We start from the raw sequence: 24,676 nt of genomic DNA, 5'->3' as shown, positions 1-24,676 counted from the left end.
TCGGTAAAAATAAAAGTCATACGAACACATAACTTAATGTATACATTGCGCACTCTACTACGTTTTCTACTGTCCATTTTTATTGTAATACAGGCATCCCCACGTTATACATTTTTATTGTATTACAGGCATCCCCGCGTACAGGATTTCGCACTTAGGGAAATTGTGAAGTATGACCATTAATATCAGGATAGTGTCTGTAATGTCTCTCTCACGAAAACTCGTATTTCCATAGTTCTATATTGTCAACAATTTAAAAGAAGTTATCTCAATGGCTACTTACGTTTTAGTTAAGATCAAAACTTAGTTAACAATGTGAAAAGCTATCATCACGTTATACACATACAGGAACAAAAAAAAAACTTGTATATGCGAGGGGGTGCAGAAAAGTTCCTGGTTTTGAGTAAAAATAATACAGGAGGATCAGTTACTTATGATTTTATTCAGCATATTCCCCTCTCAGATTCACACACTTATTGCAAGGACCCTTTAGTTTTCCTAAGCCCTGTAAAAGAACTTGGAAGGTTGAGCCTCCAGCCGGGCCTTTCACAACACCCTCAAATCCAGGAACTTCTCAGTGCCTCCTTATATAATGTACATAATGTGAGTATCTATACATGTATATATGAATGTGTCAACATCATCATCGTCGTCGTTTAACGTCCACTTTCTATGCTAGCATGGGTTGGACAGTTTGATTGAGGACTGGTGAGCCAGAAGGCTGCACCAGGCTCAATCTGATTTGGCAGAGTTTCTACAGTTGGATGCCCTTCCTAATGCCAACCACTCTGTGAGTGTAGTGGGTGCTTTTACATGCCACCAGCATGAGGGCCAGTCAGGTGGTTCTGGCAACGACCATGCTTTCAATACTTCATCATCTGTCTTCTTGGATCTCCCTCTTCCACAAGTTCTGTCCACTTTAAGTGATTGGCACTCCTGTATGCACACACACATACATACAAATACATATACACAACAGGCTTCTTTAAGTTTGTGTCTACCAAATTCATTGACAAAGCTCCTTTGGCTGGACCAAAACTGTAATAGAAAACATTTCCCCAAGGGACCATGCAGTTGAACTGAACCTCAAAACACAGTTGAGAAGTGAACTTCTTAACCACACATCCATACTTGCCCCTAGTATTTTATAGTATTTCAAAATAAAACAAGAAGTGGATGTAGCATCACATCTTTGTGTATGTTTTAAATGGCTAATATAATTATCATAAAACTTATATGTAGTGGTAATTTGCTGTGCTTGAGAAGACATGTCAAGCTAAGTGAAATCATAGTTGTGATCAGTGCTGGAGACACATAAACAGCACCTGTGTGGGTGACACATTGAAGGCATCCATGCCGGTGATATGTTTAGGGCACCTATGTTGGTGACACATTAAAGGCAGCCATGCTGGTTACATGTAAGAGGCACCCCTGCCAATGACACATTAAAGGCACCTGTACCGATGACATGCAAAAAGTGCCCATGCTGGTGACACACAAGGGGCACCTGTGCTAGTGACGTGCAAAAGGCACCTGTGCCAGTGACACACAAAAGGCACCCATGCCAGTGACACATGAAAAGCACTCGTGTTGGGGACACGTGAAAGGCCCCTGTGCTGGGGACATGTGAATGGTACCCATGCTGGTGAAACATAAAAGACACCCTGTGGAGTGGTTTGCTCTAGGAAGGGCATCTGGTCATAGAAACTAAGCCAAAACAGACTGAAAGTCTGGGGCAGCTCTTTGGCTTACCAGTTTTTGTCAAACCATCTCACCCATACCAGAATGGAAAATGACAGTTACTAAACAATGACGATAATTGATATAATAAATGGAATTTCATTTTATTATTTCTAATTTCAGGAAGTTTCAATGTTACCCAGAGGCCAGACAGGAAAGTTCTGCTCTGAATGTTGAAATGGGTGAGGTCAAAGCTCTACCAGAAATCGTAGGTCAGTTTTTTTGTTGTATTTTTTTTTTAATATTTTTTTTTACTTTTTGTAAACCATTTAACCCTTTTGCTGCAATTATCAGTTATGTCCTCCCCAAATTTCATTGCCTTCAACTGCAGAAAACTGTTTTATATACCAATCTATCTTTCTTTGTAGAATGCTATATTTGAAACTATTGTCTGTTGAGAAACATCATTTTTAAAAATTTAGTTTGTCTCAGACCTTTGACTGCAGCCATGCTGGGGTGCCACCTTGAAATTGACCCTAGGACTTATTTTTGTTGAGTCTAGTACTTATTCTGTCAGTCTTTTTTACTATGTCCCCAAAACATGTACCAAGAGTGATAAAAATCAAACATCCAGTCAACATCATGGTACTTGGAGTGATCACTAATGATGGCGACGTTATGCCTCCATTCATCTTCCCACATGGCCTCAGACTCAACACAAAGGCTTACATCAAGTGCCTGGAGGAGGTAGTGCTGCCCTGGATCAAGAGGGTGGCTGCTGGAAGACCCTATATGAGGCAACAAGACTCTGCACCATACCACACAAGCAGAAGAAACCAGTCATAGCTGTCAGATAATTTCTGTAACCACGTCACCCCTAACATCTGGCCACCTAACTCCCCAGACTACAACCCCCTTGATTATTATGTGAGGGGCACAGTTGAGCTAGAGACCAACAAAGCTCCTTGTAACATCAAAGATGAACTGAAGGCAAGGATTATGGCAGCATTCATCAATTTAAACAAGGAGACCATCCAGGAGAGCTGCAAGAGGTTCCATTACGATCTGGAGGCCATATGGTTGAAGCCAATGGCAATTTTATTGAATAAATTTACTTTTTAGTATTTCAAGATATTTTTTATGTAATTTTGATAAATAAATCTGTTAAAATCAGATGAGTTAAAATGAGTGTTATTTTCATTTTTGTGTAATTTAGACAAGCCGTCCAACCCATGTCAGCATAGAACTTGGACGTTAAATGATGATGATGATGATGATGATGATGATGTGTGTGTGTGTGTGTGTGTGTGTGTGTATGTGCATGTATGCATATGTGTGTGTGTGTGTTTGTTTCTCTTTGTCTTGACATCACGTGATTGTTGTAGATGAAAGCCATTCATTTCTGGATTTCTGTGATAACATGTTTGGTGATGGGAAAATACTTCCCCTGAGTGGAAACTGGTAAGAGTTGGTGACAGGAAGGGCATCCAGCTATAGAAAATCTGCTTCAATAAACCCTGTTTGGCCCATGCCATCATGGAAAAGGAGGACGATGATGCAGATGCTATGTAATGTTCAGGGTCTATTTGTATAAGCAATGCTTATTAAATGTATGCATGTATATTTACTACTCATCCAAAAAAAATAATAATAAATAAGTAAAACCTGCTGTAATAGTTCTTCAGCTAAATTATAAATAATAGTTCATTAGCTAAATTAAATAAATATAATTTTTTAACCATCTTTTATTATAGTTGACAAACATTCATCTGACGTTACCAAGAGAATCAAAGAGAGACGACTAAAACTGTAAGTAATTTTTTTCTTTTTTTCTAAGCAGTTCTCATTGAAGACGAAAAGGAAGGTCTATAGGAGTTGTGTGAGAGCTACAATGCTGTGTGGGAGTGAGATATGGTGTTTGAGGGAGAAAGAGAGGGGCAATTTTGAGAAGGACTGAGAGAGCAATGGTGAGAGAAATGTGTGGGGTGAGGCTGTTTGATAAGAGGAGGACTAAGGACTTGATGGGGATTCTGGGGTTGGAGGAATCAGTGAAATGGCTGGGAAGGGCAAATGGAGTGTGGTGGTATGGGCATGTGTTGAGGAGGGTTGAGGAGCATGTTCTGGAGAGGGTGCTAGAGTTTGAGGTAAATAGACAGCGAAAGCGAGGTAGACCGAGGAAAATGTGGAGGGGACAGGTGGAGGAGGAGATTGGGAGGGTTGGCTTGAGAAGGGAGAATGCCCAAAACTAGGAAAGATGGCAAGACACTGTGAGGGTGGTTGCTATGGCATCAAGGTAGATCCAGCCACCCCCATTAACAGGGACAAAACCCAGATTTAAAATGGTGGATGATGATGGTGAACTTATGAATTTAACCCTTTTACTGCAGAAATCAGATATATCCACTCAAAATTTCATTACCCTTAACTGCGAAAAACAGTTTTATATACCAAACCATCTTTTGTTGAGGAATGTCATGTTTAAATCTATTTTCTGTTGCGATATGTCAAGTTTATTGAGGCAACATGACTTGCAGAAAATACCAATTCTATTTTTTTTTAGATATTTAACATCATGGCTGGAATAACCATGAAATTTAATTTTGCAGTGAAAGGGTTAAAAAGAAGGGAAAAGGATGTTGTTATTGTTATTTAGCCCAAGGTCGTTTCTGAACCTGCAGACCTAGTGAAGGCACATGGCCTACTAGTTAGGGTGTTGCACTCACAATTGTAAGATTGTGGTTTCAATTCCCAGCCCAGGTGGTGCGTTGAGTTCTTGAGCAAGCACTTCATATCGTGTTACTCCTGTCCATTCAGCTATTGTAAACAAATTCCAGCAATGGCTGGGAAGGTAACTCCGCAACAAACCATTATTCCATTCAAGGAGGAATGTTGTAATCTCAACCACTTATATTCCATAGGAACCAGGTTAAGTTCCTGCTTTATGAATCCTAGGGCCCATGATTGACCTAAATAAGATGTATAATCAAAGATATTCCAGCCTTGACCATCTTGTCTTTTTCTCAGACAAACTGTATTTAAAACATTGTCTAATGCAATCCTTATTTTAAAAAAATAATGAGGGTATGATTTTGAAGGACATTTGACAGTTACTTTTAGCAAATCAAGTCACTACATAGAAGATGTGATGGTGTTGTTTTGCTAACAGGTCTATGATGAAATGTAGAAGGTCTATGATCATATGTAGATGTTCATTTTCAAAGCTGGTAGGGGTATGATTTAGCTGTTATTTTGGGCATGTCAGGCAATTATGTTGGGGCTTCCCCATGGATATGATATTGTTGTTTAGTCTCCAGGTCAGTCTTTACAGAGCAGATTTATGGGGCTCAGCTCAGCTTGGCTTGGCTCAGCTCAACTTGGCTCAGCTTGGCTTGGATCAGCTCGGCTTGACTCTGCTCAGCTTGGATCAGCTCAGCTTGGATCAGATCAGCTTGGATCAATCAGCTCATTGGCTCAGCTGCCCTTCCCAACAAGGAATATTGGGCAGAGTAAATGGCTGGATGGAAATATTCATGTAATGTAGAAATTTGGACAGTAAGGCAGTTCTTGGAATAAAGGAATGCTCATGAGATTTTGGAGGTAGGCTGAGATGAGATCAGGCTTTTCCCAATTGGAAGTAAGATGCAAATAACTGGTTAGAAAAGTCTCTTAACCCAATGCATCTATTATAAAGGGTCTGCCAATATAGATCATTACTAATGGTTTCTGGTTCCTACTGTTTTACTTTATTATAAAAATCAGTTCAGTGCCTTGTATAATGATATCCATTCTTTTCTAGACATGAGACATCTCTGGAAGATATGTACCAGGATCTTGGGGTCATCAATTCAGTAAGTTTCCTGTATTTAATAATCTCTGTAATGCTTCCTTGATTTTGGATCATTTTTTTCTCTTCTTGGATATTTCTTATAATTGAATATGATGCAACATTCCAGTTAGTTGTCCATTCCTAAGTTTGAACCTTCATTGTTCCTAACAAGGTTCTTCCGTTCTAACCATTTTCTTGTTTCTATTGATAATTCTTCCTGCTTGATGTATCATGTGTTTATTTAGATAATTCTTTCTTGCAACCAAACAATCAGATGTTATACACTGCTGGTCACAGTATGCTTCCTCTTGTTGTTGAAGCTTTCAAATGATGCCACCCCCACTGGTTAGGCAGGTAGACCAACATTCCCCTGAATGGAAAGCTAGTCCACCACAGGGTTACCCATTTATAGCTGAATTGACTGGAGCAACATGAAATGAAGTGCTTTGCTCAAAATAACACACTGCTGGTCTGAGAACCAAAACCACAGTCTTGCAAAATTGAGTAAATATAAATTGAATACTCTATACTTTGTGTGGTGGCCATGGCAAAAATTTGAAAGTTCTGAGAACTGATACTTTCTTCTTTGAAGAAGATTTTATCATCTTCTTCAAATTCTTCAAGTAACACTTGAAGAGGAACGTAAAGAGTGGTGAGTGTAGATCAACGAAAACTACTGAAGAGAGCCCTTTCCTTTGGCAGTAAAGGTGATCTAGGATCTTTGAGTTTGCTGATTGGTTCCAGATTGCTCCTTGTTAGTCATCTGTTCTATCCCAAAGTTAACTTTGGCATTCATCCCTCCAAGATTGATAAAATAAACTAACACTCAAGCATCGGGATCATTGTAGTTGACTTACCCACTCCCATAAAATTGCTGGCCTTCTACTAAATATTTGAAGCCTTACATTTTTTAAATTTTTTAATAGAACATTGAAGTTATGCTTGAAAATTGCTGCAAAGATTTCTCTGAGAAGGTGGCGAACATCGACAAAGTTACAGAAAGCCTGCTTGAAATCGAAGAATCTGATAAGGTATCATTTTAATTTTCTTGGCACCTCTTACAGTTCAAGAAGGATAGATGACAGTGCTGTTACTGTGAGCTGCAACGATGTTGGGGTGCACTAACATTTTGGTTAATGTAGTGTCCTTTATAGGAATCAAACATGGGACATCAGAGTGAAAGCTAATAGGAATCCTAACACTAGAACTCTATAGAATTGTTATCTTTTCCTCATGTGTCTGCAATGGTGTGAAGATTTGATTCAGACTAACTCTCTATTGGCTATATTTTATAGTTTCATAATGTTAAATTGATTACAGATGAATTACCACTTATGTATGTGTGTGTATATATATATATATATATATATATATATATATATATATATACATATATATATATATATGACACGTAAAAGCACCCACTACACTCTCTGAGTGGTTAGCATTAGGAAGGGCATCCAGCTGTAGAAACTCTGCCAAATCAGATTGGAACCTGGTGTAGCCATCCGGTTGCACCAGTCCTCAGTCAAATCGTCCAACCCATGCTAGCATGGAAAGCGGACGTTAAACGATGATGATGATGATGATGATGATAAAACAAATAATAAATGAGTATATGCATATATACGTACAGGTATGTGCATACCTACGTCTACCTGTATATATAGGTGCATATCTGGGTACAGGACATTGCAAACAAAACGTAGACAAAAAAATAATAATAACCAGAGTACAAAACAAACACAGGTCACATAGAGAACATTTTCCTTCATCAGCTACCCCCATTCTAACACAGGCGTTTCGAAGAGTAGGGCAGGACGCATCGTTAAAATGGCTCTTCCCACGGACCACAAATTAAATTTGTATACACAAATTAAACTTGTACCACGGAGGAATATATATATATACACACACACACACATATTTTGTTTAGGCATTGTGAGAATAATAACCTGGCAACTACTCACCGGTAATGTTTTCCCTCTATATCACACACACACACACATGAGGTCAAGTGGGCAAGTTTCAGGGTCTTCACAGTTATAACTGGGAAGGGTCTCTTGGTGATTTTTGCAAGTTGTAATGTTCTTCATATTGAAGCTCGCCCACTTGACCAGGTGTGTACGATAAACTCCGACATATACGAGGCTGCACTGCAAGACAAATCAATTGAATAGAAGAATTACATCAGGTTATGTGAGGGTAAATTCAAGAGATGTTATGCAAATCGCCTTTCTTCTTTCCAGCACATTGATAAAAGTAGCCATGTATGGAATTTCAAGAGCAGCTCCACATCTCACACAATTAGGTGGAGAATAGTGGAGAAATCCAAGCCATAATGTTAATGGATTTAAGAAATGCAACTCGTATTCTTCTTTGATCCAGCAATTCCAACACACTGCTTAATTTGAGATCTGAAACTTTTAGCAAGTGTAGACTCGCAGACAGGTTTCTTTTATTGAATTGGAGGGTGCCACCCACTCCAAATTGAGTTGCTGTCTCCCAGACTTTAACATATTTTCTTTTATTTTGTTCCAAACCAGTTGTATTTAATGAGCTTTCTACAATCAGGGAGGATGAGGATCTTAGTTTTCATTTCGTTTTACTCGTTTCAGTTTTTGTACCAACCTTCTTCACATTTTTTTCTTATTTTCTTACTGTCCAACATCCTTGTTTTTAAGATATATATATATATATATATATATATATATATATATATATATATATATATATATATATATATACTAGCAGAGATACCCGGCGTTGCCCGTGTTACATGCAATTGAAAAATGAGACTTTTCTGTTATATTTTCTGTAAGGAACTGGAATACATATGATTCGAATTTCATCAAAATTGCACATGAGGGTTCTTTCCCTCTTTACACACCCTAAAAAAATTCTAATCATGAGACATGTATCCCATACTATTGATCTTTATGCGCATATTCCAAAATTTCAGTCTTCTGGAACCTGTAAAAAAGATTTTGCTCCTGCAAAATGGAGCTCATGGAGCTCTAAAATGTGGGAATGAAGGCCCCTATTGGGGGTGGGGGTGTTAATGTCAACCAGAGAAGTTGAATTGTTGGGAATGTTTTTACTTAGGTCTTATAGTATGCCTGTATATATGTGAGAGTATAGTCTCACTTTAATAGTTTCAGTATGAAATTGAAAATATTAAAGTGAAAATATTTGAAATTACAGTAGCAACATGTTATTGTTTCACTTTTGACAGGTAATACTGAAATAGTGGAATAGTTTCAGTGTTAGAGTGAAAGTATCTGACATTACAGTAGAGTGATGTTATTGTTTCATTTTTGACACATAATACTGAAATAGTGGAGGAGATAAGATATTGTTGTGGGCTCGAACTATGCAGGAAGTAAAAAAATTTTTTGGCCTAAGACACTACATGGACCTTAAAAGAATTTTGCTCCTGAAAAATGGAGCTCATGGAGCTGAAAATTGTGGGAGTTAAGGCCCCTATTGGTGATGGGTGTATTAATGTCAACCAGAGAAGTTTAATTGTTGGGAATCTTTTTAACTTGTGTGTAATATGTATTGTCTGAATTTCTTTGAAATAGGAAATATATGTATGTTCACTGGGTTTGTAAAAGAGAGCAAAGCTACAGGAAAGCAAAAGACGAATGATCACGATAATCAGTCAGCTACCGTAGCCTAGTCGTTACTTCTCCCCAATGTAGGATTCCTCACCATACAGGTGACAGGTACAGCTTTAAGATGTATTATGGATCTATAGCAATTGGAAGGGCATGACTCAATAGAAACAACAATGTGTGACGTTTGGAGTAAAGGGAAATGAAAGTGTCGCCTCTGGAGTTTGCAAATGACCACTCTACCGATAGGTAGAAAATATTTACAATCAATAAATGTCTTTGAACAACCAGTCACTCATCTGGGAAGGCCTTGAAATCAGTGTTACCAACTGGGGACTATATGTGTCGCAGTGGTAATAAAAAGACTCAAAGGAGGTCTGCAACGAAATAATTTTACTCATCACTTTGCAAGTGAATCAGTGGAGGCAAAGATGAGTCTCATTTACTTGACAATTTATGCACCACATTGCAGAAATCACAATGTAAGTATATCTGAAAGGATAGTCTTACACTGTTGTACCGTTGAATTACAAATAATGCTCATCTGTTATGTTCGGGTGACCCTATAGCTACCAATGGTACAACTGTATTCATCTTTGCTTAGGAAAAATGACTAAATTGTGGGTGTGAAGTCCCCATGAAGGGGTCTTTGTAACTTCTAAGAAGAAAGAATTTTAGAAATATTACTTTATTTGTGTGTAATCTGTATGGTTAAAATTTCATCAACATCAAAAATATATGAATTTTCATGGGGGTTATGGCCATTATGCATAGAATATAATTTCCAAATTTCTTAAAGATCCATTCAATACTTTTGACGTAGTTTTGGATAAGAAAACAAATGACTAATGTGTGTGTTTGTGTGCATATATATGTGTGTGTGTATGGGTGTATATATGTATAGATATCTGTATGCATTTATATATGTGTACATATTAGATGTACACCTATATATATACATCTACACATATGTATACATATACATGTATGCATATAGATGTATATCTATATATATATCTATACATATACGTGTACATATACATGTATATGTATACATATACATCTCTCTCTCTCTCTCTCTCTCTCTCTCTCTCTCTCTGTATATATATATATATTATACACACACCATTAAAGTGAAAGTATCTGTCTTTACAGTATCGAAATGTGATTGTTTCAGTTAGTGGAATAGTTTCATTTTTAAAGTGAAAGTATTTGACATGAGTGTTTTTGTTTCACTATTGACACGTAATACTTAAATAGTGGAGGAGATATTATGTTGCCGTGGGCTCGAACTCTGCAAGAAGTTAAAAAATTTTTTTGACTAAAACACAACCGGAACCCTAAGTAAGACATGTGTAAAATTTGAATGAAATTGGTTGTGTAGTTCTCGAGTTTTAGGGAAACACACACACACACAGACAGACAGACAGACACACATTCTCATTTTTATATGTATAGACTAGCAGAAACATCCGGCGTTGCCCGGGTTAAAGAGAATAATGAAATCTAAAAACGTCGTCTAGACTACGCAACCCTCAACTGTTAGTAGCTACGATACCATATTTCTACATTAATAACTCTCCAATCCATGCCAGCATGGAACATAGACATTAAGTGGAATGCTAGAAGAAAGTTTTCAACTCATATGTATATAAAGTAAATACACATAATTCAGAAACACATTTTGTGTATTTTATTTCGTAACCAAACAAACAGGTACAGATTATAAATAATGAAAGGCCAATTTTGGTGATTCATTTGACAGAGGTAGTAGAGAGACAATGCGATGATAAATCTGAGGTTGGATCTTGAAAGTTTGGATGAATGCTGCCTCAGTTAAATCTCTTGTGGTTCCAAATGATGTCATCTGTAGTACAGCGTCGTATTGTCTAATTTTGTTTTGCAAATGTTAGGAATCTTGGTCAGTTGATGATAACAGTTTCTTCAATAGGTCTGGAGGTTGGGGATTGTGGAATTGTTGGGAATGTTTTTAACTTTGGTGTTATATGTATTGCTTGAATTTCTTTGACATATGAAATATATGTATTTTCACTGGGTTTGTAAAAGAGAGTTGTGTAGTTCTCGAGTTTTAGGGATTCACACAGACAGACAGACACACATTCTCATCTTTATATATAGAGATATATATATACACACACACGCACCCAAACACACGTATATATATGTATATCAATATAAATATATGAAAGTCAATGAAGTTTCGTAAAAGAAGGCGATCATGTACATACTTTCTTGCTGTTGTGATTATAACACCTCGTTGTAAACAATGTTCCTTGTTTTCCCTTGTGGAGCATATGCAAATAGGTTTTTTTTGCTGCCCACTCTTGAGCAGCCAACATACAGTTGTCCATGTGAGAAGCAGGGCTCTTCCAAGAGAAGACCAGCTACAGACAGTGCTCATCTGTTATGTTCGGGTTAAAATTTCATCAACATCAAAAATATATGAATTTTCATGGGAGTTATGGCCGTTATGCATAGAATGTAATTTCCAAATTGCAGACAAAATTTACAATCGATAAATGTCTTAGAACAACCAGTCTCTCATCTGGGAAGGCCTTGAAATCAATGTTACCAACTGGGGACTATGTGTGTCGCAGTGATAATAAAAAGACTCAAAGGAGGTCTGCAACGAAATAATTTTACTCAACACTTTGCAAGTGAATCAGTGGAGGCAAAGCTGCGTCTCATTTACTTGACAATTTATGCACCACATTGCAGAAATCACAATGTAAGTATACCTGAAAGGGTAGTCTTACACTGTTGTACCGTTGAATTACAAATAATGCTCATCTGTTATGTTCGGGTTAAAATTTCATCAACATCAAAAATATATGAATTTTCATGGGAGTTATGGCCGTTATACATAGAATATAATTTCCAAATTTCATAAAGATCCATTCAGTACTTTTGACGTAGTTTTGGATAAGAAAACAAATGACTAGTGTGTGTGTTTGTGTGCATGTGTATGTGTGTGATGGGTGTATATATGTATAGATATCTGTATGCATGTATATATATGTATATATGTGTACATATTACATGTACATCTATATATATATACATCTACACATATGTATACATATACATGTATGCATATAGATCTATATCAATACATATACGTGTATATATACATCTATATGTATACATATACATCTCTCTCTCTTTCTCTCTCTCTGAAAGTATCTGTCATTACAGTATCGAAATGGTGTACATATACATGTATATGTATACATATACATCTCTCTCTCTCTCTCTCTTTCTGTCTCTCTTTCTCTCTCTGTGAAAGTATCTGTCACTACAGTATCGAAATGTGATTGTTTCAGTTAGTGGAATAGTTTCATTTTTAAAATGAAAGTATTTGACATGAGTGTTTTTGTTTCACTTTTGACACGTAATACTTAAATAGTGGAGGAGATATTATGTTGCCGTGGGCTCGAACTCTGCAAGAAGTTAAAAATTTTTTTTGACTAAAACACAACTGGAACCCTAAGTAAGGCATGTGTAAAATTTGAATGAAATTGGTTGCGTAGTTCTCGAGTTTTAGGGATACACACACACACACACACACAGACAGACAGACAGACAGACATTCTCATTTTTATATATATAGATAATGCACAAACAGGGCCTGAAAGAATACTTTAAGATGCATGACATATTTTATAGATATGCCTGTTCAAGTATCATAAAAGCATGAAACTATTAGTAGCACTTTCAGTTGTGTATTTCAATTCATATTTATCTCTCACTGGATGGAGTACTTTTTTTTATTGATTCTACCTCTATAGGATTTTTAAACTATATATGCTTGTGTGTGTTTGTATGGATAGATGCATGCATGCACGTACACATATATGTAAAATGTATATATATTGTATGTGTACATCTCTATGTCTCATTTCAGAATCTAATGAACTTCACATTTGAAGAACTCAACAAGTTGCAAGCTGATGTCCAAAGCCACACACAATGTAAGCTGAAGTATATCCAGTATTTAGATTACCAGTTTCATGAAATTGAAAATAGTAGAATATCCCAGGTATTTCAGATCACATTCTTTTATTATCTTTTCCTTATTTCAGACGTTGGACTGTGGCCATACTGAGGCACCACTTAAAGTGTTTAGTTAAACTAATCAACCTTAGTGATAATTTTTTTGTGTCTGTACTTATTCTATCAGTTTATTTTAGTGAACCTCTAAGCTACAGGGACATGAACACACCAACGCTAGTTGCCAGGCACTGGGAAGACAAATACAAAAACATATACAGGGTGCAATGGGTAAATCGTCACCATTTTATACTTTTAATTTCACAAACACACATATTTTTATTTCTTGTGGAATCTCCTGTCATAGATAACAGATGAGGTTTTCACAATTTCTTGCTGAACAACCTGCACAGACGATTTGTTTAAAATGATCAAATGTATGAGCTGTACATTAACTCACTTCCTCCATCAAATTGACATTGTCTGTACAGGTGCATGGTGTGCCATGGTGTCAAATGTCAAAAATGCAGAACAGCGTGAAGTGAAGTATTTTGCCCAAGAACAAAGCACACTGAGTCTAGGAATCAAAACCACGTTCTTGCTATCATGAGTACCTCTTAACCACTTGGCCACATGCCTTCTCTCTCACACACACACACACACATATACATTACTCTTTCATTAACAGGCTGATTGTCTTATTAACCCTTTGCTTGTCCAAATCATTTTCTCCTAAATGTCCATGCGCTTGTTTTGTGATTTTGAGTTAGCCCTTCTTTCATATATTCAGAGTAATATAAAGTAAAGTTTGCCTTTCAATAAATCTGAAGTTATTCTTGTGGTTGAACCAAAAAATTAGGAATGTGTATTGTATATGATGCATGGATGCCAGGAAAATATGTTTTCAAACTTTTAGTGAGCGCTTGTTTCATACCTTCTGAATATAAAGCTTTCTTTTCATAGGTCCCAAGTTATATTGGGAATGTGTTAGCATATATTATGTAGAGACGTCAAGGAAATATGTGCTGTGTGTCACAGATAATACACAGGTAAAGGGTTAATCCATCTAAATTGTATCATTCTCTTGCAGATACAAAATGTTTTGTTCAATTACACGAATTCTTTTCAAGAAATAGCTTACCTCACAACACCGGAGGTATATCGCCTGATGGAGACTGAAGTGCAGGTATTAAGCTTTTTTTTATCACCATTTTCATAATTACAATTTTTCTGTATCAATCAAGTAATTAAATTATCATCGTCGTCGTTTAATGTCCGTTTTCCATGCTAGCATGGGTTGGACGATTTGACTGAGGACTGGTGAAATCGTCCAATCCATGCTAGCATGGAAAGCGGACGTTAAACTACGATGATGATGATAAATCTGGATAATTGAAATTCTCAATTCACCTTACACACACACACACACACACACACACACACACACACACACACACACACACACACACACACACACACACACAAGCAAGCAAACTTTATCATTTACCAACTCAGTCCAATCCAACTTATTACTTCACTTGTTGCTTGATATACCAGAAACAACAGTTAAATCTCCCTTAAATTACTCTCGGCTGTCTTGGAAAAAAGAGAGGGATACATTAGATAATATAGTGGTGAATACACTACCTGAGAGATGGATGGGATGACCATGGTTGGAATGTCTTTGATCATAAGTCTGCTTAGTCAGTTAATCCTGGGGTTAAACAACAAGCACAGCAGTAACAATAACAACCACCACCACAACAGCTACAGTAACAACAACAGCAACACCATCACCGACAATCACAACAACCACAGACCTACCATTTGATTCTGTTCTTTTTCTGTCTTTTCAATGGTTTCTTTCCTTAAAAAAATTGACTCCTGTAATGAACTGGTGCTATATTTTGCCATGCTACCCTATGGGCCCTTAACTCTTGATAGAGTTGTTGAGGTGCTGCTATGACATAGTGTGTGTCTTGAATACTTTTAAACCTGATAGAGCTCAACCTTCTCTGGGTTTACTCGGTTTAAACGAGGCCAATGTCTTCAAGAGAGAAAGAGAATATGTGGAGGAGACAAAAAGAAAGAGAAGAATCAGCTCCAGTGCAGGACTGGTGCTTTTTCTTATCAACCCCAGTGCTCAACTGGTATTATTTTATCAACCCCAAAAGGATGAAAGGCAAAGTCGACCTTGGCAAAACGTGAACTCAGAATGTACAAAATCTTGTTAAGCTTTTCGCCCAGCATGTTAATGATTCTGCCAGCTTGCCTGCCAAAGGCACAAGGCCTGAAATTTGGAGGAAAGGGACTAGTTGATTATATCAACCCCTAAAGAATAAAAGGCAAAGTTGACCTCGGCAGAATGTGAACTCAGAATGTAAAGCCGGACAAAATACCTCTAAGCAGTTCACCTGGCATGTTAATGATTCCATCAGCTTGCTACCTTAAGAAAAATAATAATCCTTTCTACTATAGGCACAAGGCCTGAAATTTGGTGGGAGGGGAATAGTTGATTACATTGACCCCACTGTTTCACTGGTACTTAATTTATCAACCCTGAAAGGATGAGAAGCAAAGTCGACCTCAGAACATCAAGATGGACAAAATGCCACTAAACATTTTGCCCGGCGTACTAACTGTTCTGCCAGCTCACCCCATTAATGATAATAATAATGATTTCAAGTTTTTGCCACAAGGGTAGCTTGCAGGAGGGGATTAAGTCAATTGCATTGACTCCAATGCATAACTGGTACTTATTTAATTGACTCCAAAAGAATGAAAGGTAAAGTCAACCTTAGTGGCATTTGAACTCAGAACATAGCGGCAGACGAAATACAGCTAAGCATTTCACCCAACATGCTAATGATTCTTCCAGCTCACCACATTAGTAGTAGTAGTAGTAGCAGTAGTAGTAGTAGTAGTAGTAGTAGTAATAGTAATAATAATAATAATAATAATAATAATAATAATATCAGTTTGGTTTTATTTCAGATAATCAACCAGACCTTGTTAAATAACAAACAGAGCTACACTGATATTTATACCCAATTACTCCTGGTTAGCATAGAACAAGATCGGAAGCATCATTTAAACTGGAAGTCACTCACGACTCTTTGGAAAAACAAGAACATACAGGAAATTCTTGAAAGATTCAGGTTGAGTTTTTGTTTTTTGTTTTTTCTTTTGTTTTCTTTTTCTAAGGAAATCTGTAAATAATGCACAAGGAAATTTTTCGGTTTTCATTTCCTCTAATTTATGTGTTGTTTTATTGTCTTCTTGTTTTAGTCATTTAACTGTAGCCATTCTAAGGCACTGCTTTTTAGGGCTTTTCCATTAATCACATCAACCCCAGTAATTATTTCAATCTTATCATTCTTGGTTTATTGAGTGACTAACTTCAATTTGAATCTAAAGTGATGCAACACTAAGCATTGTTGTATACTAGTATACACATGTACACACATACATACACATGTAGCGAGGCACAAGAAGCCAGCACCATTTTGAATGAGATCTCGCCAGTAGCCATTACCATGTGTAAGACAAGAACGAGATCTCGCCTGCAACCATTTGCCATGCGCGAGACGACAACGAGACTCTCGCCAGCAACCAGTATTTAAGCAAGAGAACAACGACATGCTCTCTCTCACTCTTCTCATGTTCAACGCCGAGAAACACTGTGAAGCCAGCAGCTCACAGCGGATTCTTGTCCTGCTGTGACTCCACATGCTTATCTCCAGAAGTAATGAGACAAACCATAAAGATGGTCACTGAGAGCAAAGAACATGAACAAGAACTCTGTAAAATAAACAGCTATTGAATTGTACTCCACTTGTGAACTTCATGTTCCAGATCCTTGAAACTACAAAAATGATTATAATGGGAGAGGGAGATACTCCACAGGTATCATAAGCCTTCCATTCCATTATATATATATATATATATATATATCATCATCATCATCGTTTAATGTCCGCTTTCCATGCTGGCATGGGTTGGACGATTTGACTGAGGACTGGCGAACCAGATGGCTGCTCCAGGCTCCAATCTGATCTGGCAGAGTTTCTACAGCTGGATGCCCTTCCTAACGCCAACCACTCCGAGAGTGTAGTGGGTGCTTTTACGTGCCACCAGCACGAGGGCCAGTCATACGGTACTGGCAACGGCCACGCTCAAATGGGAGTTTTTATGTGCCACCTGCACGGGAGCCATTCCAGTGGCACTGGCAACAACCTTGCTCGAATGTTTTATAATGTGCCACTGGCACAAGTGCCAGTAAGGCGACGCTGGTAACAATCATGTTCAAATGGTGCTATTTACGTGCCACTGGCATGGAAGCCAGACAGCTGCTCTGGCAATGATCACACTCAGACGGTGCTGTTAGTGCTCCACTGGCACAGGTGCCAGTCATCAAATATGGTTCAATTACGATTTCGATTTATGCTCACACTGTGTGTGTGTGTGTGTGTGTGTGTGTGTGTATAAAGAGAAAGTGAGAGGGACAGACAGAGAGCGTCTAACCTAAACTCTTATCTATCCACCCTAATGGACGAGCTCTAGAGTTTACCAATGTTTGTTTGCTTTCATTACAAACTGCAACTTTTTGCTCTACATCTGCCAATATTATGAAGTAACTTCAAGCCCTTAGAAACAGCTGTTCGACTTGTAATACCTTCTTCTCTCTAATTCTTTGAGTCTATGTAGTCTGAGCAAGTTTGCTCTATAAAAATATATATATATTTATACTTGATAGTTTATTATCTGAAAATTTTGAGCCTGCCTTCTCTTTTTATGTATATACATGTATGTATATATTTTGTATATTAAAACCCAAGATTTTATCTCCTTATTTGAATTGTTGTCTCCATATCTGCTTGCTCTCTCAGATTCCCATTATAGCCACTCTACCCTGCTGGCTTGTTCCTTGGTGAAGATATTGGAGTGTAAGTTCAAATCATTTGAGTGCCACTAGGTGTTTTCTATATTGAGATTCTCCCAGTCTCATCTATATATATATATATATATATATATATATATATATATATATACATACATACACAGACACCTAAAGCGTCACCTTTACCTTTGTAGCAGTTGACTATGGTGCTGCTACACCAGTCATTGGGTATGACTCCTTCGTGTATCACCTGGTTTACTATATGGGTGACTAAGCTATAGCCGACACTGCCAGATATTTTGAGTATCTCTGCAGTGATTCCTGATGGGCCGGGGGCTTTCTCTGTTTTCATACTCTTAATTGCTTCATTTACCATGATACTGTCAACTCGGATAGCTGGCCCCTCTGTTGGGTCGACATTCAGCAGACTCTCTTTCTCCCATTCATTCTCTTTATTGAGCAACCTTTCATAGTGGCGTCTCCAAACCTCTCTTTGCAGCCACATTTAGTGCAAGTGAACCATCATCCACGCGGACACATTTCTCTCCTACAACATCACAATTGTCTCTCACACAGTGTCTTGCAACACGAAATACCTCAAGTCTTTGGTCCTCACGGTGCAGGACACTGGCAGATTTTTTCTTACCTGCTTCCCCTCTGGCTAAATAAACCTGTCTCCTAGCTTCCCTTCTGGCAGTCTGATACAATTCCATGTGACCACCTTTCTTCCAGTCCTTCGAAGACTGTTTCTTTTCTCTTAAAGCCCAGTCAACAACATGCATTATATATATATATATATATATATGTATATATATTTATACATTATATATATATATATGTATATATATTTATACATTATATATATATATGTATATATATTTATACATTATATATATATGTATATATATTTATACATTATATATATATATGTATATATATTTATACATTATATATATATATGTATATATATTTATACATTATATATATACTTCTCCTCCCTTTCCCACTTCTCCTTCTCTAGGAACTCTACCAGAAAAATATGAAAAATTTCTCAGACATCTCAAACGATTCTATTCTAATTCTCATTTTCTCCAGACAATTCATGTTGACCTGTGTCTCTGTCAAACCGAAAGAAGTTGAAATCTTACTTGATGAGATAAGCATTAAATTCTCAAATTTATTAAATGAATATAAAGAACATTTACAATTTCTCAGGTATTTTCTACATTTTCATTCATACAAAAACCATTTGTCATTTTTGTTTTCTGTGTGTAGTTTTCATTTTATTTTGTTTTATTTTTTATTCGTTTCAGTCATTAGACTGCAGCCATGCTGGGGCATTGCATTGGAGAGTTTTTTAGTCGAATGTATTGATCCCAGTAATTATTTTTTTTAAAGCCTGGTATTTATTCTGTCTGTCTCTTTTGCTGAACCACTAAGTTATATAGACATAAACACATCAGTACCAGTTGTCAAGTGGTGGTGCAGGACGAACACACACACACACATACATATGTGTGTGTCTGTGTGACGGGCTTCTTTCAGTTTCTGTCAACCAAATCCACTCACAAGACCTTGGTCAGGCTGAGGCTATAGTAGAGGACACTTGACCAAGGTTCCACACAGTGGGATTGAAACCAGAACCATGTGGTTGGGAAGCAAGCTTTTACCATACAGCCATGTCTTTTTTTTTTTTTTCTTGATTTCCACCTAACAATAATTAGTTCCTGTTTATATTGACAGACTGATTTTAATTTGAGTCAAATGCTGAAGAATCATGGAGCAGATATTGTTATGGCTACATGGTTACACATATTGGTTTTGCCACTTTTGAGTTTTGGTTTCAGTCCCACTGCACAGTACTTTGCACTCTTAAACATAGTCTTGGGTTGACTAATACATGTATGGACACCTTTTGTATGTGTGTGAGAGAGAGAGAGACTGCATTGTTAAAATGAGGGTTGTTGTGTTTTGTGTTGCTTTAGCTGTGTCTTTTGTCTGATCTGATCAAGAGCATGTTTTAGGCTCACATTATAGTAGTGTCCTAAATCACCCTTCAGCACTAATCCTGCAACACCGTTCTAGAAACACCATATCTTTCTTCCGGCTATAATGTTTCTAGTTGCTGGGGATTTTTCCATGTTTGAGTAAATGGTCGTTTATGAGACAAAATCTCGGTTGTGCACAAGGTTGATTTCTATGTGGCAAAATGTGGGATCAAACCCAACACTATAAAAGGCTTTTAGTCAAACAAATCAACCCCAGTATTATAGTTTTTTAAACCTGGTACTTATTATATCCATTTCTTTTGCTGAACCACTAAATCATGCAGATGTAAACAAACCAACACCAGTTGTCAGATAGGAAAAGAAGACAAACATGCACACACCCAAAACACACGCACACACGTATGTATATACACACAACAGGATTCCACACAGTTTTTGTCTACCAACTACACCTGCATGGCATTGGTTGACCGAAGGCTATAGTTGAAGACATTTGTGCAAGATGTCACACGCTGGAACTGAACCTGGAATCAAACGGTTGCAAAGTGAGCATCTTAACCACACAGCCATATCTACACCTGTGTATATATATCTGTGAATGTGTGTGTGTGTGTGTGTGTAATGATTGTGCATGTGTGTGTATATAATGAGTGCATGTGTGTCTGTGTATATGAGTTTGTATGTCTGTGTGTATAATGAGTGTGTGTATAAGTGTGTGTGTGTATGTCTGTGTGTGTGTCTCTGTACAGTGTGTGTGTATGTCTGTATGAGTGTGTATGTGTAGATATATACACATACATATACTTTTTTTTTGTACGATGGTATTGTAGTTGTCAGCACTGATTGAGCAGGCCTTTAATCAAAGACATTCCATCCTTGACCATTCCATTTGTTGTATATCTAGGACTACACTGTCCAATATGTCCTTCCTGTTTTAAGATGGTAGGATATAATTTAAGGAAGTCTGACTCTTGTTACTAGCAGACTGAGCACACACACCCCCATAGGGACTTGTGATCATGCAATGGTTAGTACACCCACATTGTACCCCCACATCGTTGTGGTATTGTAGCAATGGTGTAGACATGTCTGGGTCATGAAATAAGCATATAAAAATGTTTTAAAATATATTTGATATTGTAAACCTGTTTTATTTTAAATTTAAATAGGAATTTCTTGCCACCGAAATGCACAAAAGGTCTTGTTGAAGAATGGTATGGAAAAATAAACGAGGTAACTGAAAAACTAAGTAAGTAACAAGATTTTGATGTAATAAAGAGTAAAAGTTTCTATTCATTACTCATGAACACACATACCCTTCATCATATATGTGTGTGTTTGTGTATATGTGTGTGTGTATATGTGTGTGTGTATATATATATATATACTCTTTTACTTGTTTCAGTCATTTGACTGCGGCCATGCTGAAGCACCACCTTTAGTCAAGCAAATCGACCCCAGGACATATTCTTTGTAAGCCTAGTACTTATTCTATCGGTCTCTTTTGCCGAACCGCTAAATTACAGGGACGTAAACACACCAGCAATGTTAGGGGGGGACAAACACAGACACACAAACATACACACACACACACACACCCACACACACACACACACACATACACACACACATATATATATATACATATATACGACAGGCTTCTTTCAGTTTCTGTCTGTCAAATCCACTCACAAGGCTTTGGTCGACCTAAGGCTATAGTAGAAGACACTTGCCCAAGGTGCCACACAGTGGGAATGAACCCGGAACCATGTGGTTGGTAAGCAAGCTACTTAACACACAGCCACTCCTGCGCCTATATATATATATATATATATATATATATATATATATATATATATATATATTTAGGGAGAATTCACAAAAAGAACAACAGACGAAGACAGGTGGTGTAGAAAACAAACAGATGTATTAGTTTAACGCTGGGGAATTGAAAAAGTCTTTAACGTTTCGAGCCTACGCTGTTCCACAGAAAGAAACAAGGAGAGTGGCATGCAGTGACTTCTGAGGTTGGTCATGCAATAAATACTTGGTGCATATGGCGGAGATGTAACCCAACTCCACCCTCCTCACTTAAAAAAAAAATTCTTTTTTTACAGAAACCCACATTTTCGGCTATGGAGATTCCAATTTTGAAAAAAATTGGCAAAAATTGCAACTTCAAAATTTCAATCTCCCCCACACCCCATTTCTTCATTTTTCACTTTTTTTAGAAGTTTTTTTGCGGGGAAATGCATAGAAAAATATGGAGATTATGATTCTGAAAAAAAATTGTTTGTAAATTTCAATTTTTCAAAAAAAAAAATTACCCCAACCCTCTCCCCTCCCGATTCTACATCCTTCAAGCAGGCTATCCACATGCTAGAAATAGCAGCCGAATCTCACAGAAATTTGTTGGGCAAAAAAACTGCGATAAAATAATGAAAGAAATATGTAATCAATCTATTTACCTTTCTGCAAAGATTTCTTTCAGAGAAATTTCCCACAGTAAAATGAGGTGTACTCATATTTTTTGTAACTTTCATGTTTCATTTTGTAGTAAAAAAACACTTTCAGTTGCAAAAAAAAAAACAAAAAAACAATAAGCACTTTAATTTCACTTTGTCACAGTATACCTCATTCTACTGCGATTGTGAATTGTAAATCAGTTTCAGCAAAATGGAAAGATAATTTTAGTAAACCAGCAAAAGATTAATTAGCTATATTATATTTCTGATTTCAGAATTTTTTGTTCAATGCAAAAGAGGATGGTTAATGATAATAATTTCAAAACTTACGACAGAGCAAAATAGATATTCCAAAGTCACAACAACATTTGAGCTGACTAATTAAGAATTATGTGATTTTTGATGTTTTGGTCACAATGTTTATGGGTCAAAAAGTCAAACCCTATTAGCAACATCAGTTACAAAGAATTGTTGACAAAGACAAATTGATAGAAAGAGAGATGACATTCACTTTCATCAAAAGCATGACTTCAGCAGATATTTTATCAAAATAAAAAGAATCTTATAGGCATTGACTTTACAGATAGGCAGAAGAGAAATGATAGGAAGATGGTGGTGGGCACAAAAGATTTCATATGCATTTCTCTTTAAGCATGCCTGGTAACAAAAGCAAAGTATCAATCTGGCCTGGTTTCCTTTGAAACAAAGTAACTATTTTAGCTTGGTTTCCAATGATTTGGACAACTTTTCAATGCGGTTATAAATATATTACAGTCTTCAATAAATTTTTGAGTTATATAGAAATCAACAGACAAGCAGTGCATGACTAACATGTCTTGAATGCATGCCACTTATATATATATATATATATATATATACATATATAATGTTGTGGCACTCCATCGGTTACGACATCGAGGGTTCCAGTTGATCCGATCAACAGAGCAGCCTGCTCGTGAAATTAATGTGCAAATGGCTGAGCACTCCACAGACACGTGTACCCTTAACGTAGTTCTTGGGGAGAGTCAGATTTGGCTGTATGGTAAAAAGATCGCTTCCCAACCACATGGTTCTGGGTTCAGTCCCATTGCATAACACCTTGGCCATCTTTTATAGCCTCATGCTGACCAAAGCCTTGTGAGTGGATTTGGTAGATGGAAACTGAAAGAAGCCCATCACGTGTGTGTGTGTGTGTATAACTGTGTGAGTCCTCCATCACCATTTGACAACGGGTGTTGGTTTGTTTACATCCCCATAACTTAGCCGTTCAGCAAAAGAGATTGATAAAACAAGTACCAGACTTTAAAAAAAGTACTCGGGTTGATTCCTTCAAAGTACTGAGGTTGATTCTTCATAGAAGTACTCCAGCATGGCCACAGTCTATTGACTGAAACAAGTAAAAGGTTAATGATAATAAATAAACAATTCCAATACAGGTTGACTATTAATTACTACCAAGTAATTTTAATTTGAAACTTTATTTCTCTTTTATTGCAATTTTCAGAGAAAGAGAAACGAGAATTTCTGATGCAAATGAAAACTGAGTATGAAAAGTGTAACCAAAAAGGTTTAGCAAAAATGCACGACGAAGAGGTATATGTGGCCTTTTTGTTTTTAATATTTTATTATATTTATTTAAACATGGAGGCACATGTGGCTACAGGTGCAGGCATGGCTGTGTGGTGAGAAGCTTGCTTCCCAACCACATGGTTCCAGGTTAAGTCCCACTACATGGCACCTTGGGCAGGTGTCTTCTACTATAACCTTGGGCCAACCAAAGCCTTGTGAGATGGAAACTGAAAGAAGCCTATCATATAACATCATCATTATTTAATGTCCATCTTCCATGCTGGCCTGAGTTGGACTATATATATATATATATATATATATATATATACAAAGAATATATATGCACGTATACACACATATATGTATATACTTACATCTACATGTGTATATAGATGCATATCAGGGTACAGGACGTTAGAACAATGAACTACAGACAACGGAACGAACACATAGGAAAACAGAAAGCCACTTGGAATTATTCATCAGCTGCCTCTATTCTAACTAGACGTTTCGAAGATAAGGCAGAATGTACTCTAGAATAGTCTCTTCCTGAGTAGTGGATCAACCCACTAAACAGAGGATTCCAAGGTGGCAAACGT

General features: G+C 37.1%; 1 protein-coding gene across 2 annotated transcripts in view; it reads left to right on the top strand.

Moving 5' to 3' along the window:
- Positions 1-24,676, top strand: part of LOC106875255 (coiled-coil domain-containing protein 180) — a 177,197-nt gene that overhangs the window by 3,862 nt on the left and 148,659 nt on the right. For both annotated transcript variants that reach the window (XM_089338941.1, XM_089338940.1), the window contains exons 3-12: positions 1,864-1,952; positions 3,435-3,489; positions 5,477-5,528; positions 6,433-6,537; positions 13,049-13,183; positions 14,225-14,320; positions 16,129-16,292; positions 19,130-19,249; positions 21,213-21,292; positions 24,013-24,101. In XM_089338941.1, the coding sequence (XP_089195067.1) occupies positions 1,864-1,952; positions 3,435-3,489; positions 5,477-5,528; positions 6,433-6,537; positions 13,049-13,183; positions 14,225-14,320; positions 16,129-16,292; positions 19,130-19,249; positions 21,213-21,292; positions 24,013-24,101 (985 nt within the window). The remainder of the gene's footprint in view (positions 1-1,863; positions 1,953-3,434; positions 3,490-5,476; positions 5,529-6,432; positions 6,538-13,048; positions 13,184-14,224; positions 14,321-16,128; positions 16,293-19,129; positions 19,250-21,212; positions 21,293-24,012; positions 24,102-24,676) is intronic.

Source organism: Octopus bimaculoides, chromosome 21, assembly GCF_046866305.1.
Source record: "Octopus bimaculoides isolate indiv1 chromosome 21, ASM4686630v1, whole genome shotgun sequence".
NCBI lineage: Eukaryota > Metazoa > Mollusca > Cephalopoda > Octopoda > Octopodidae > Octopus > Octopus bimaculoides.
The sequence above is the reverse complement of the archived record's forward strand: the minus strand, read 5'-3'. Positions and strand labels throughout refer to the sequence as shown.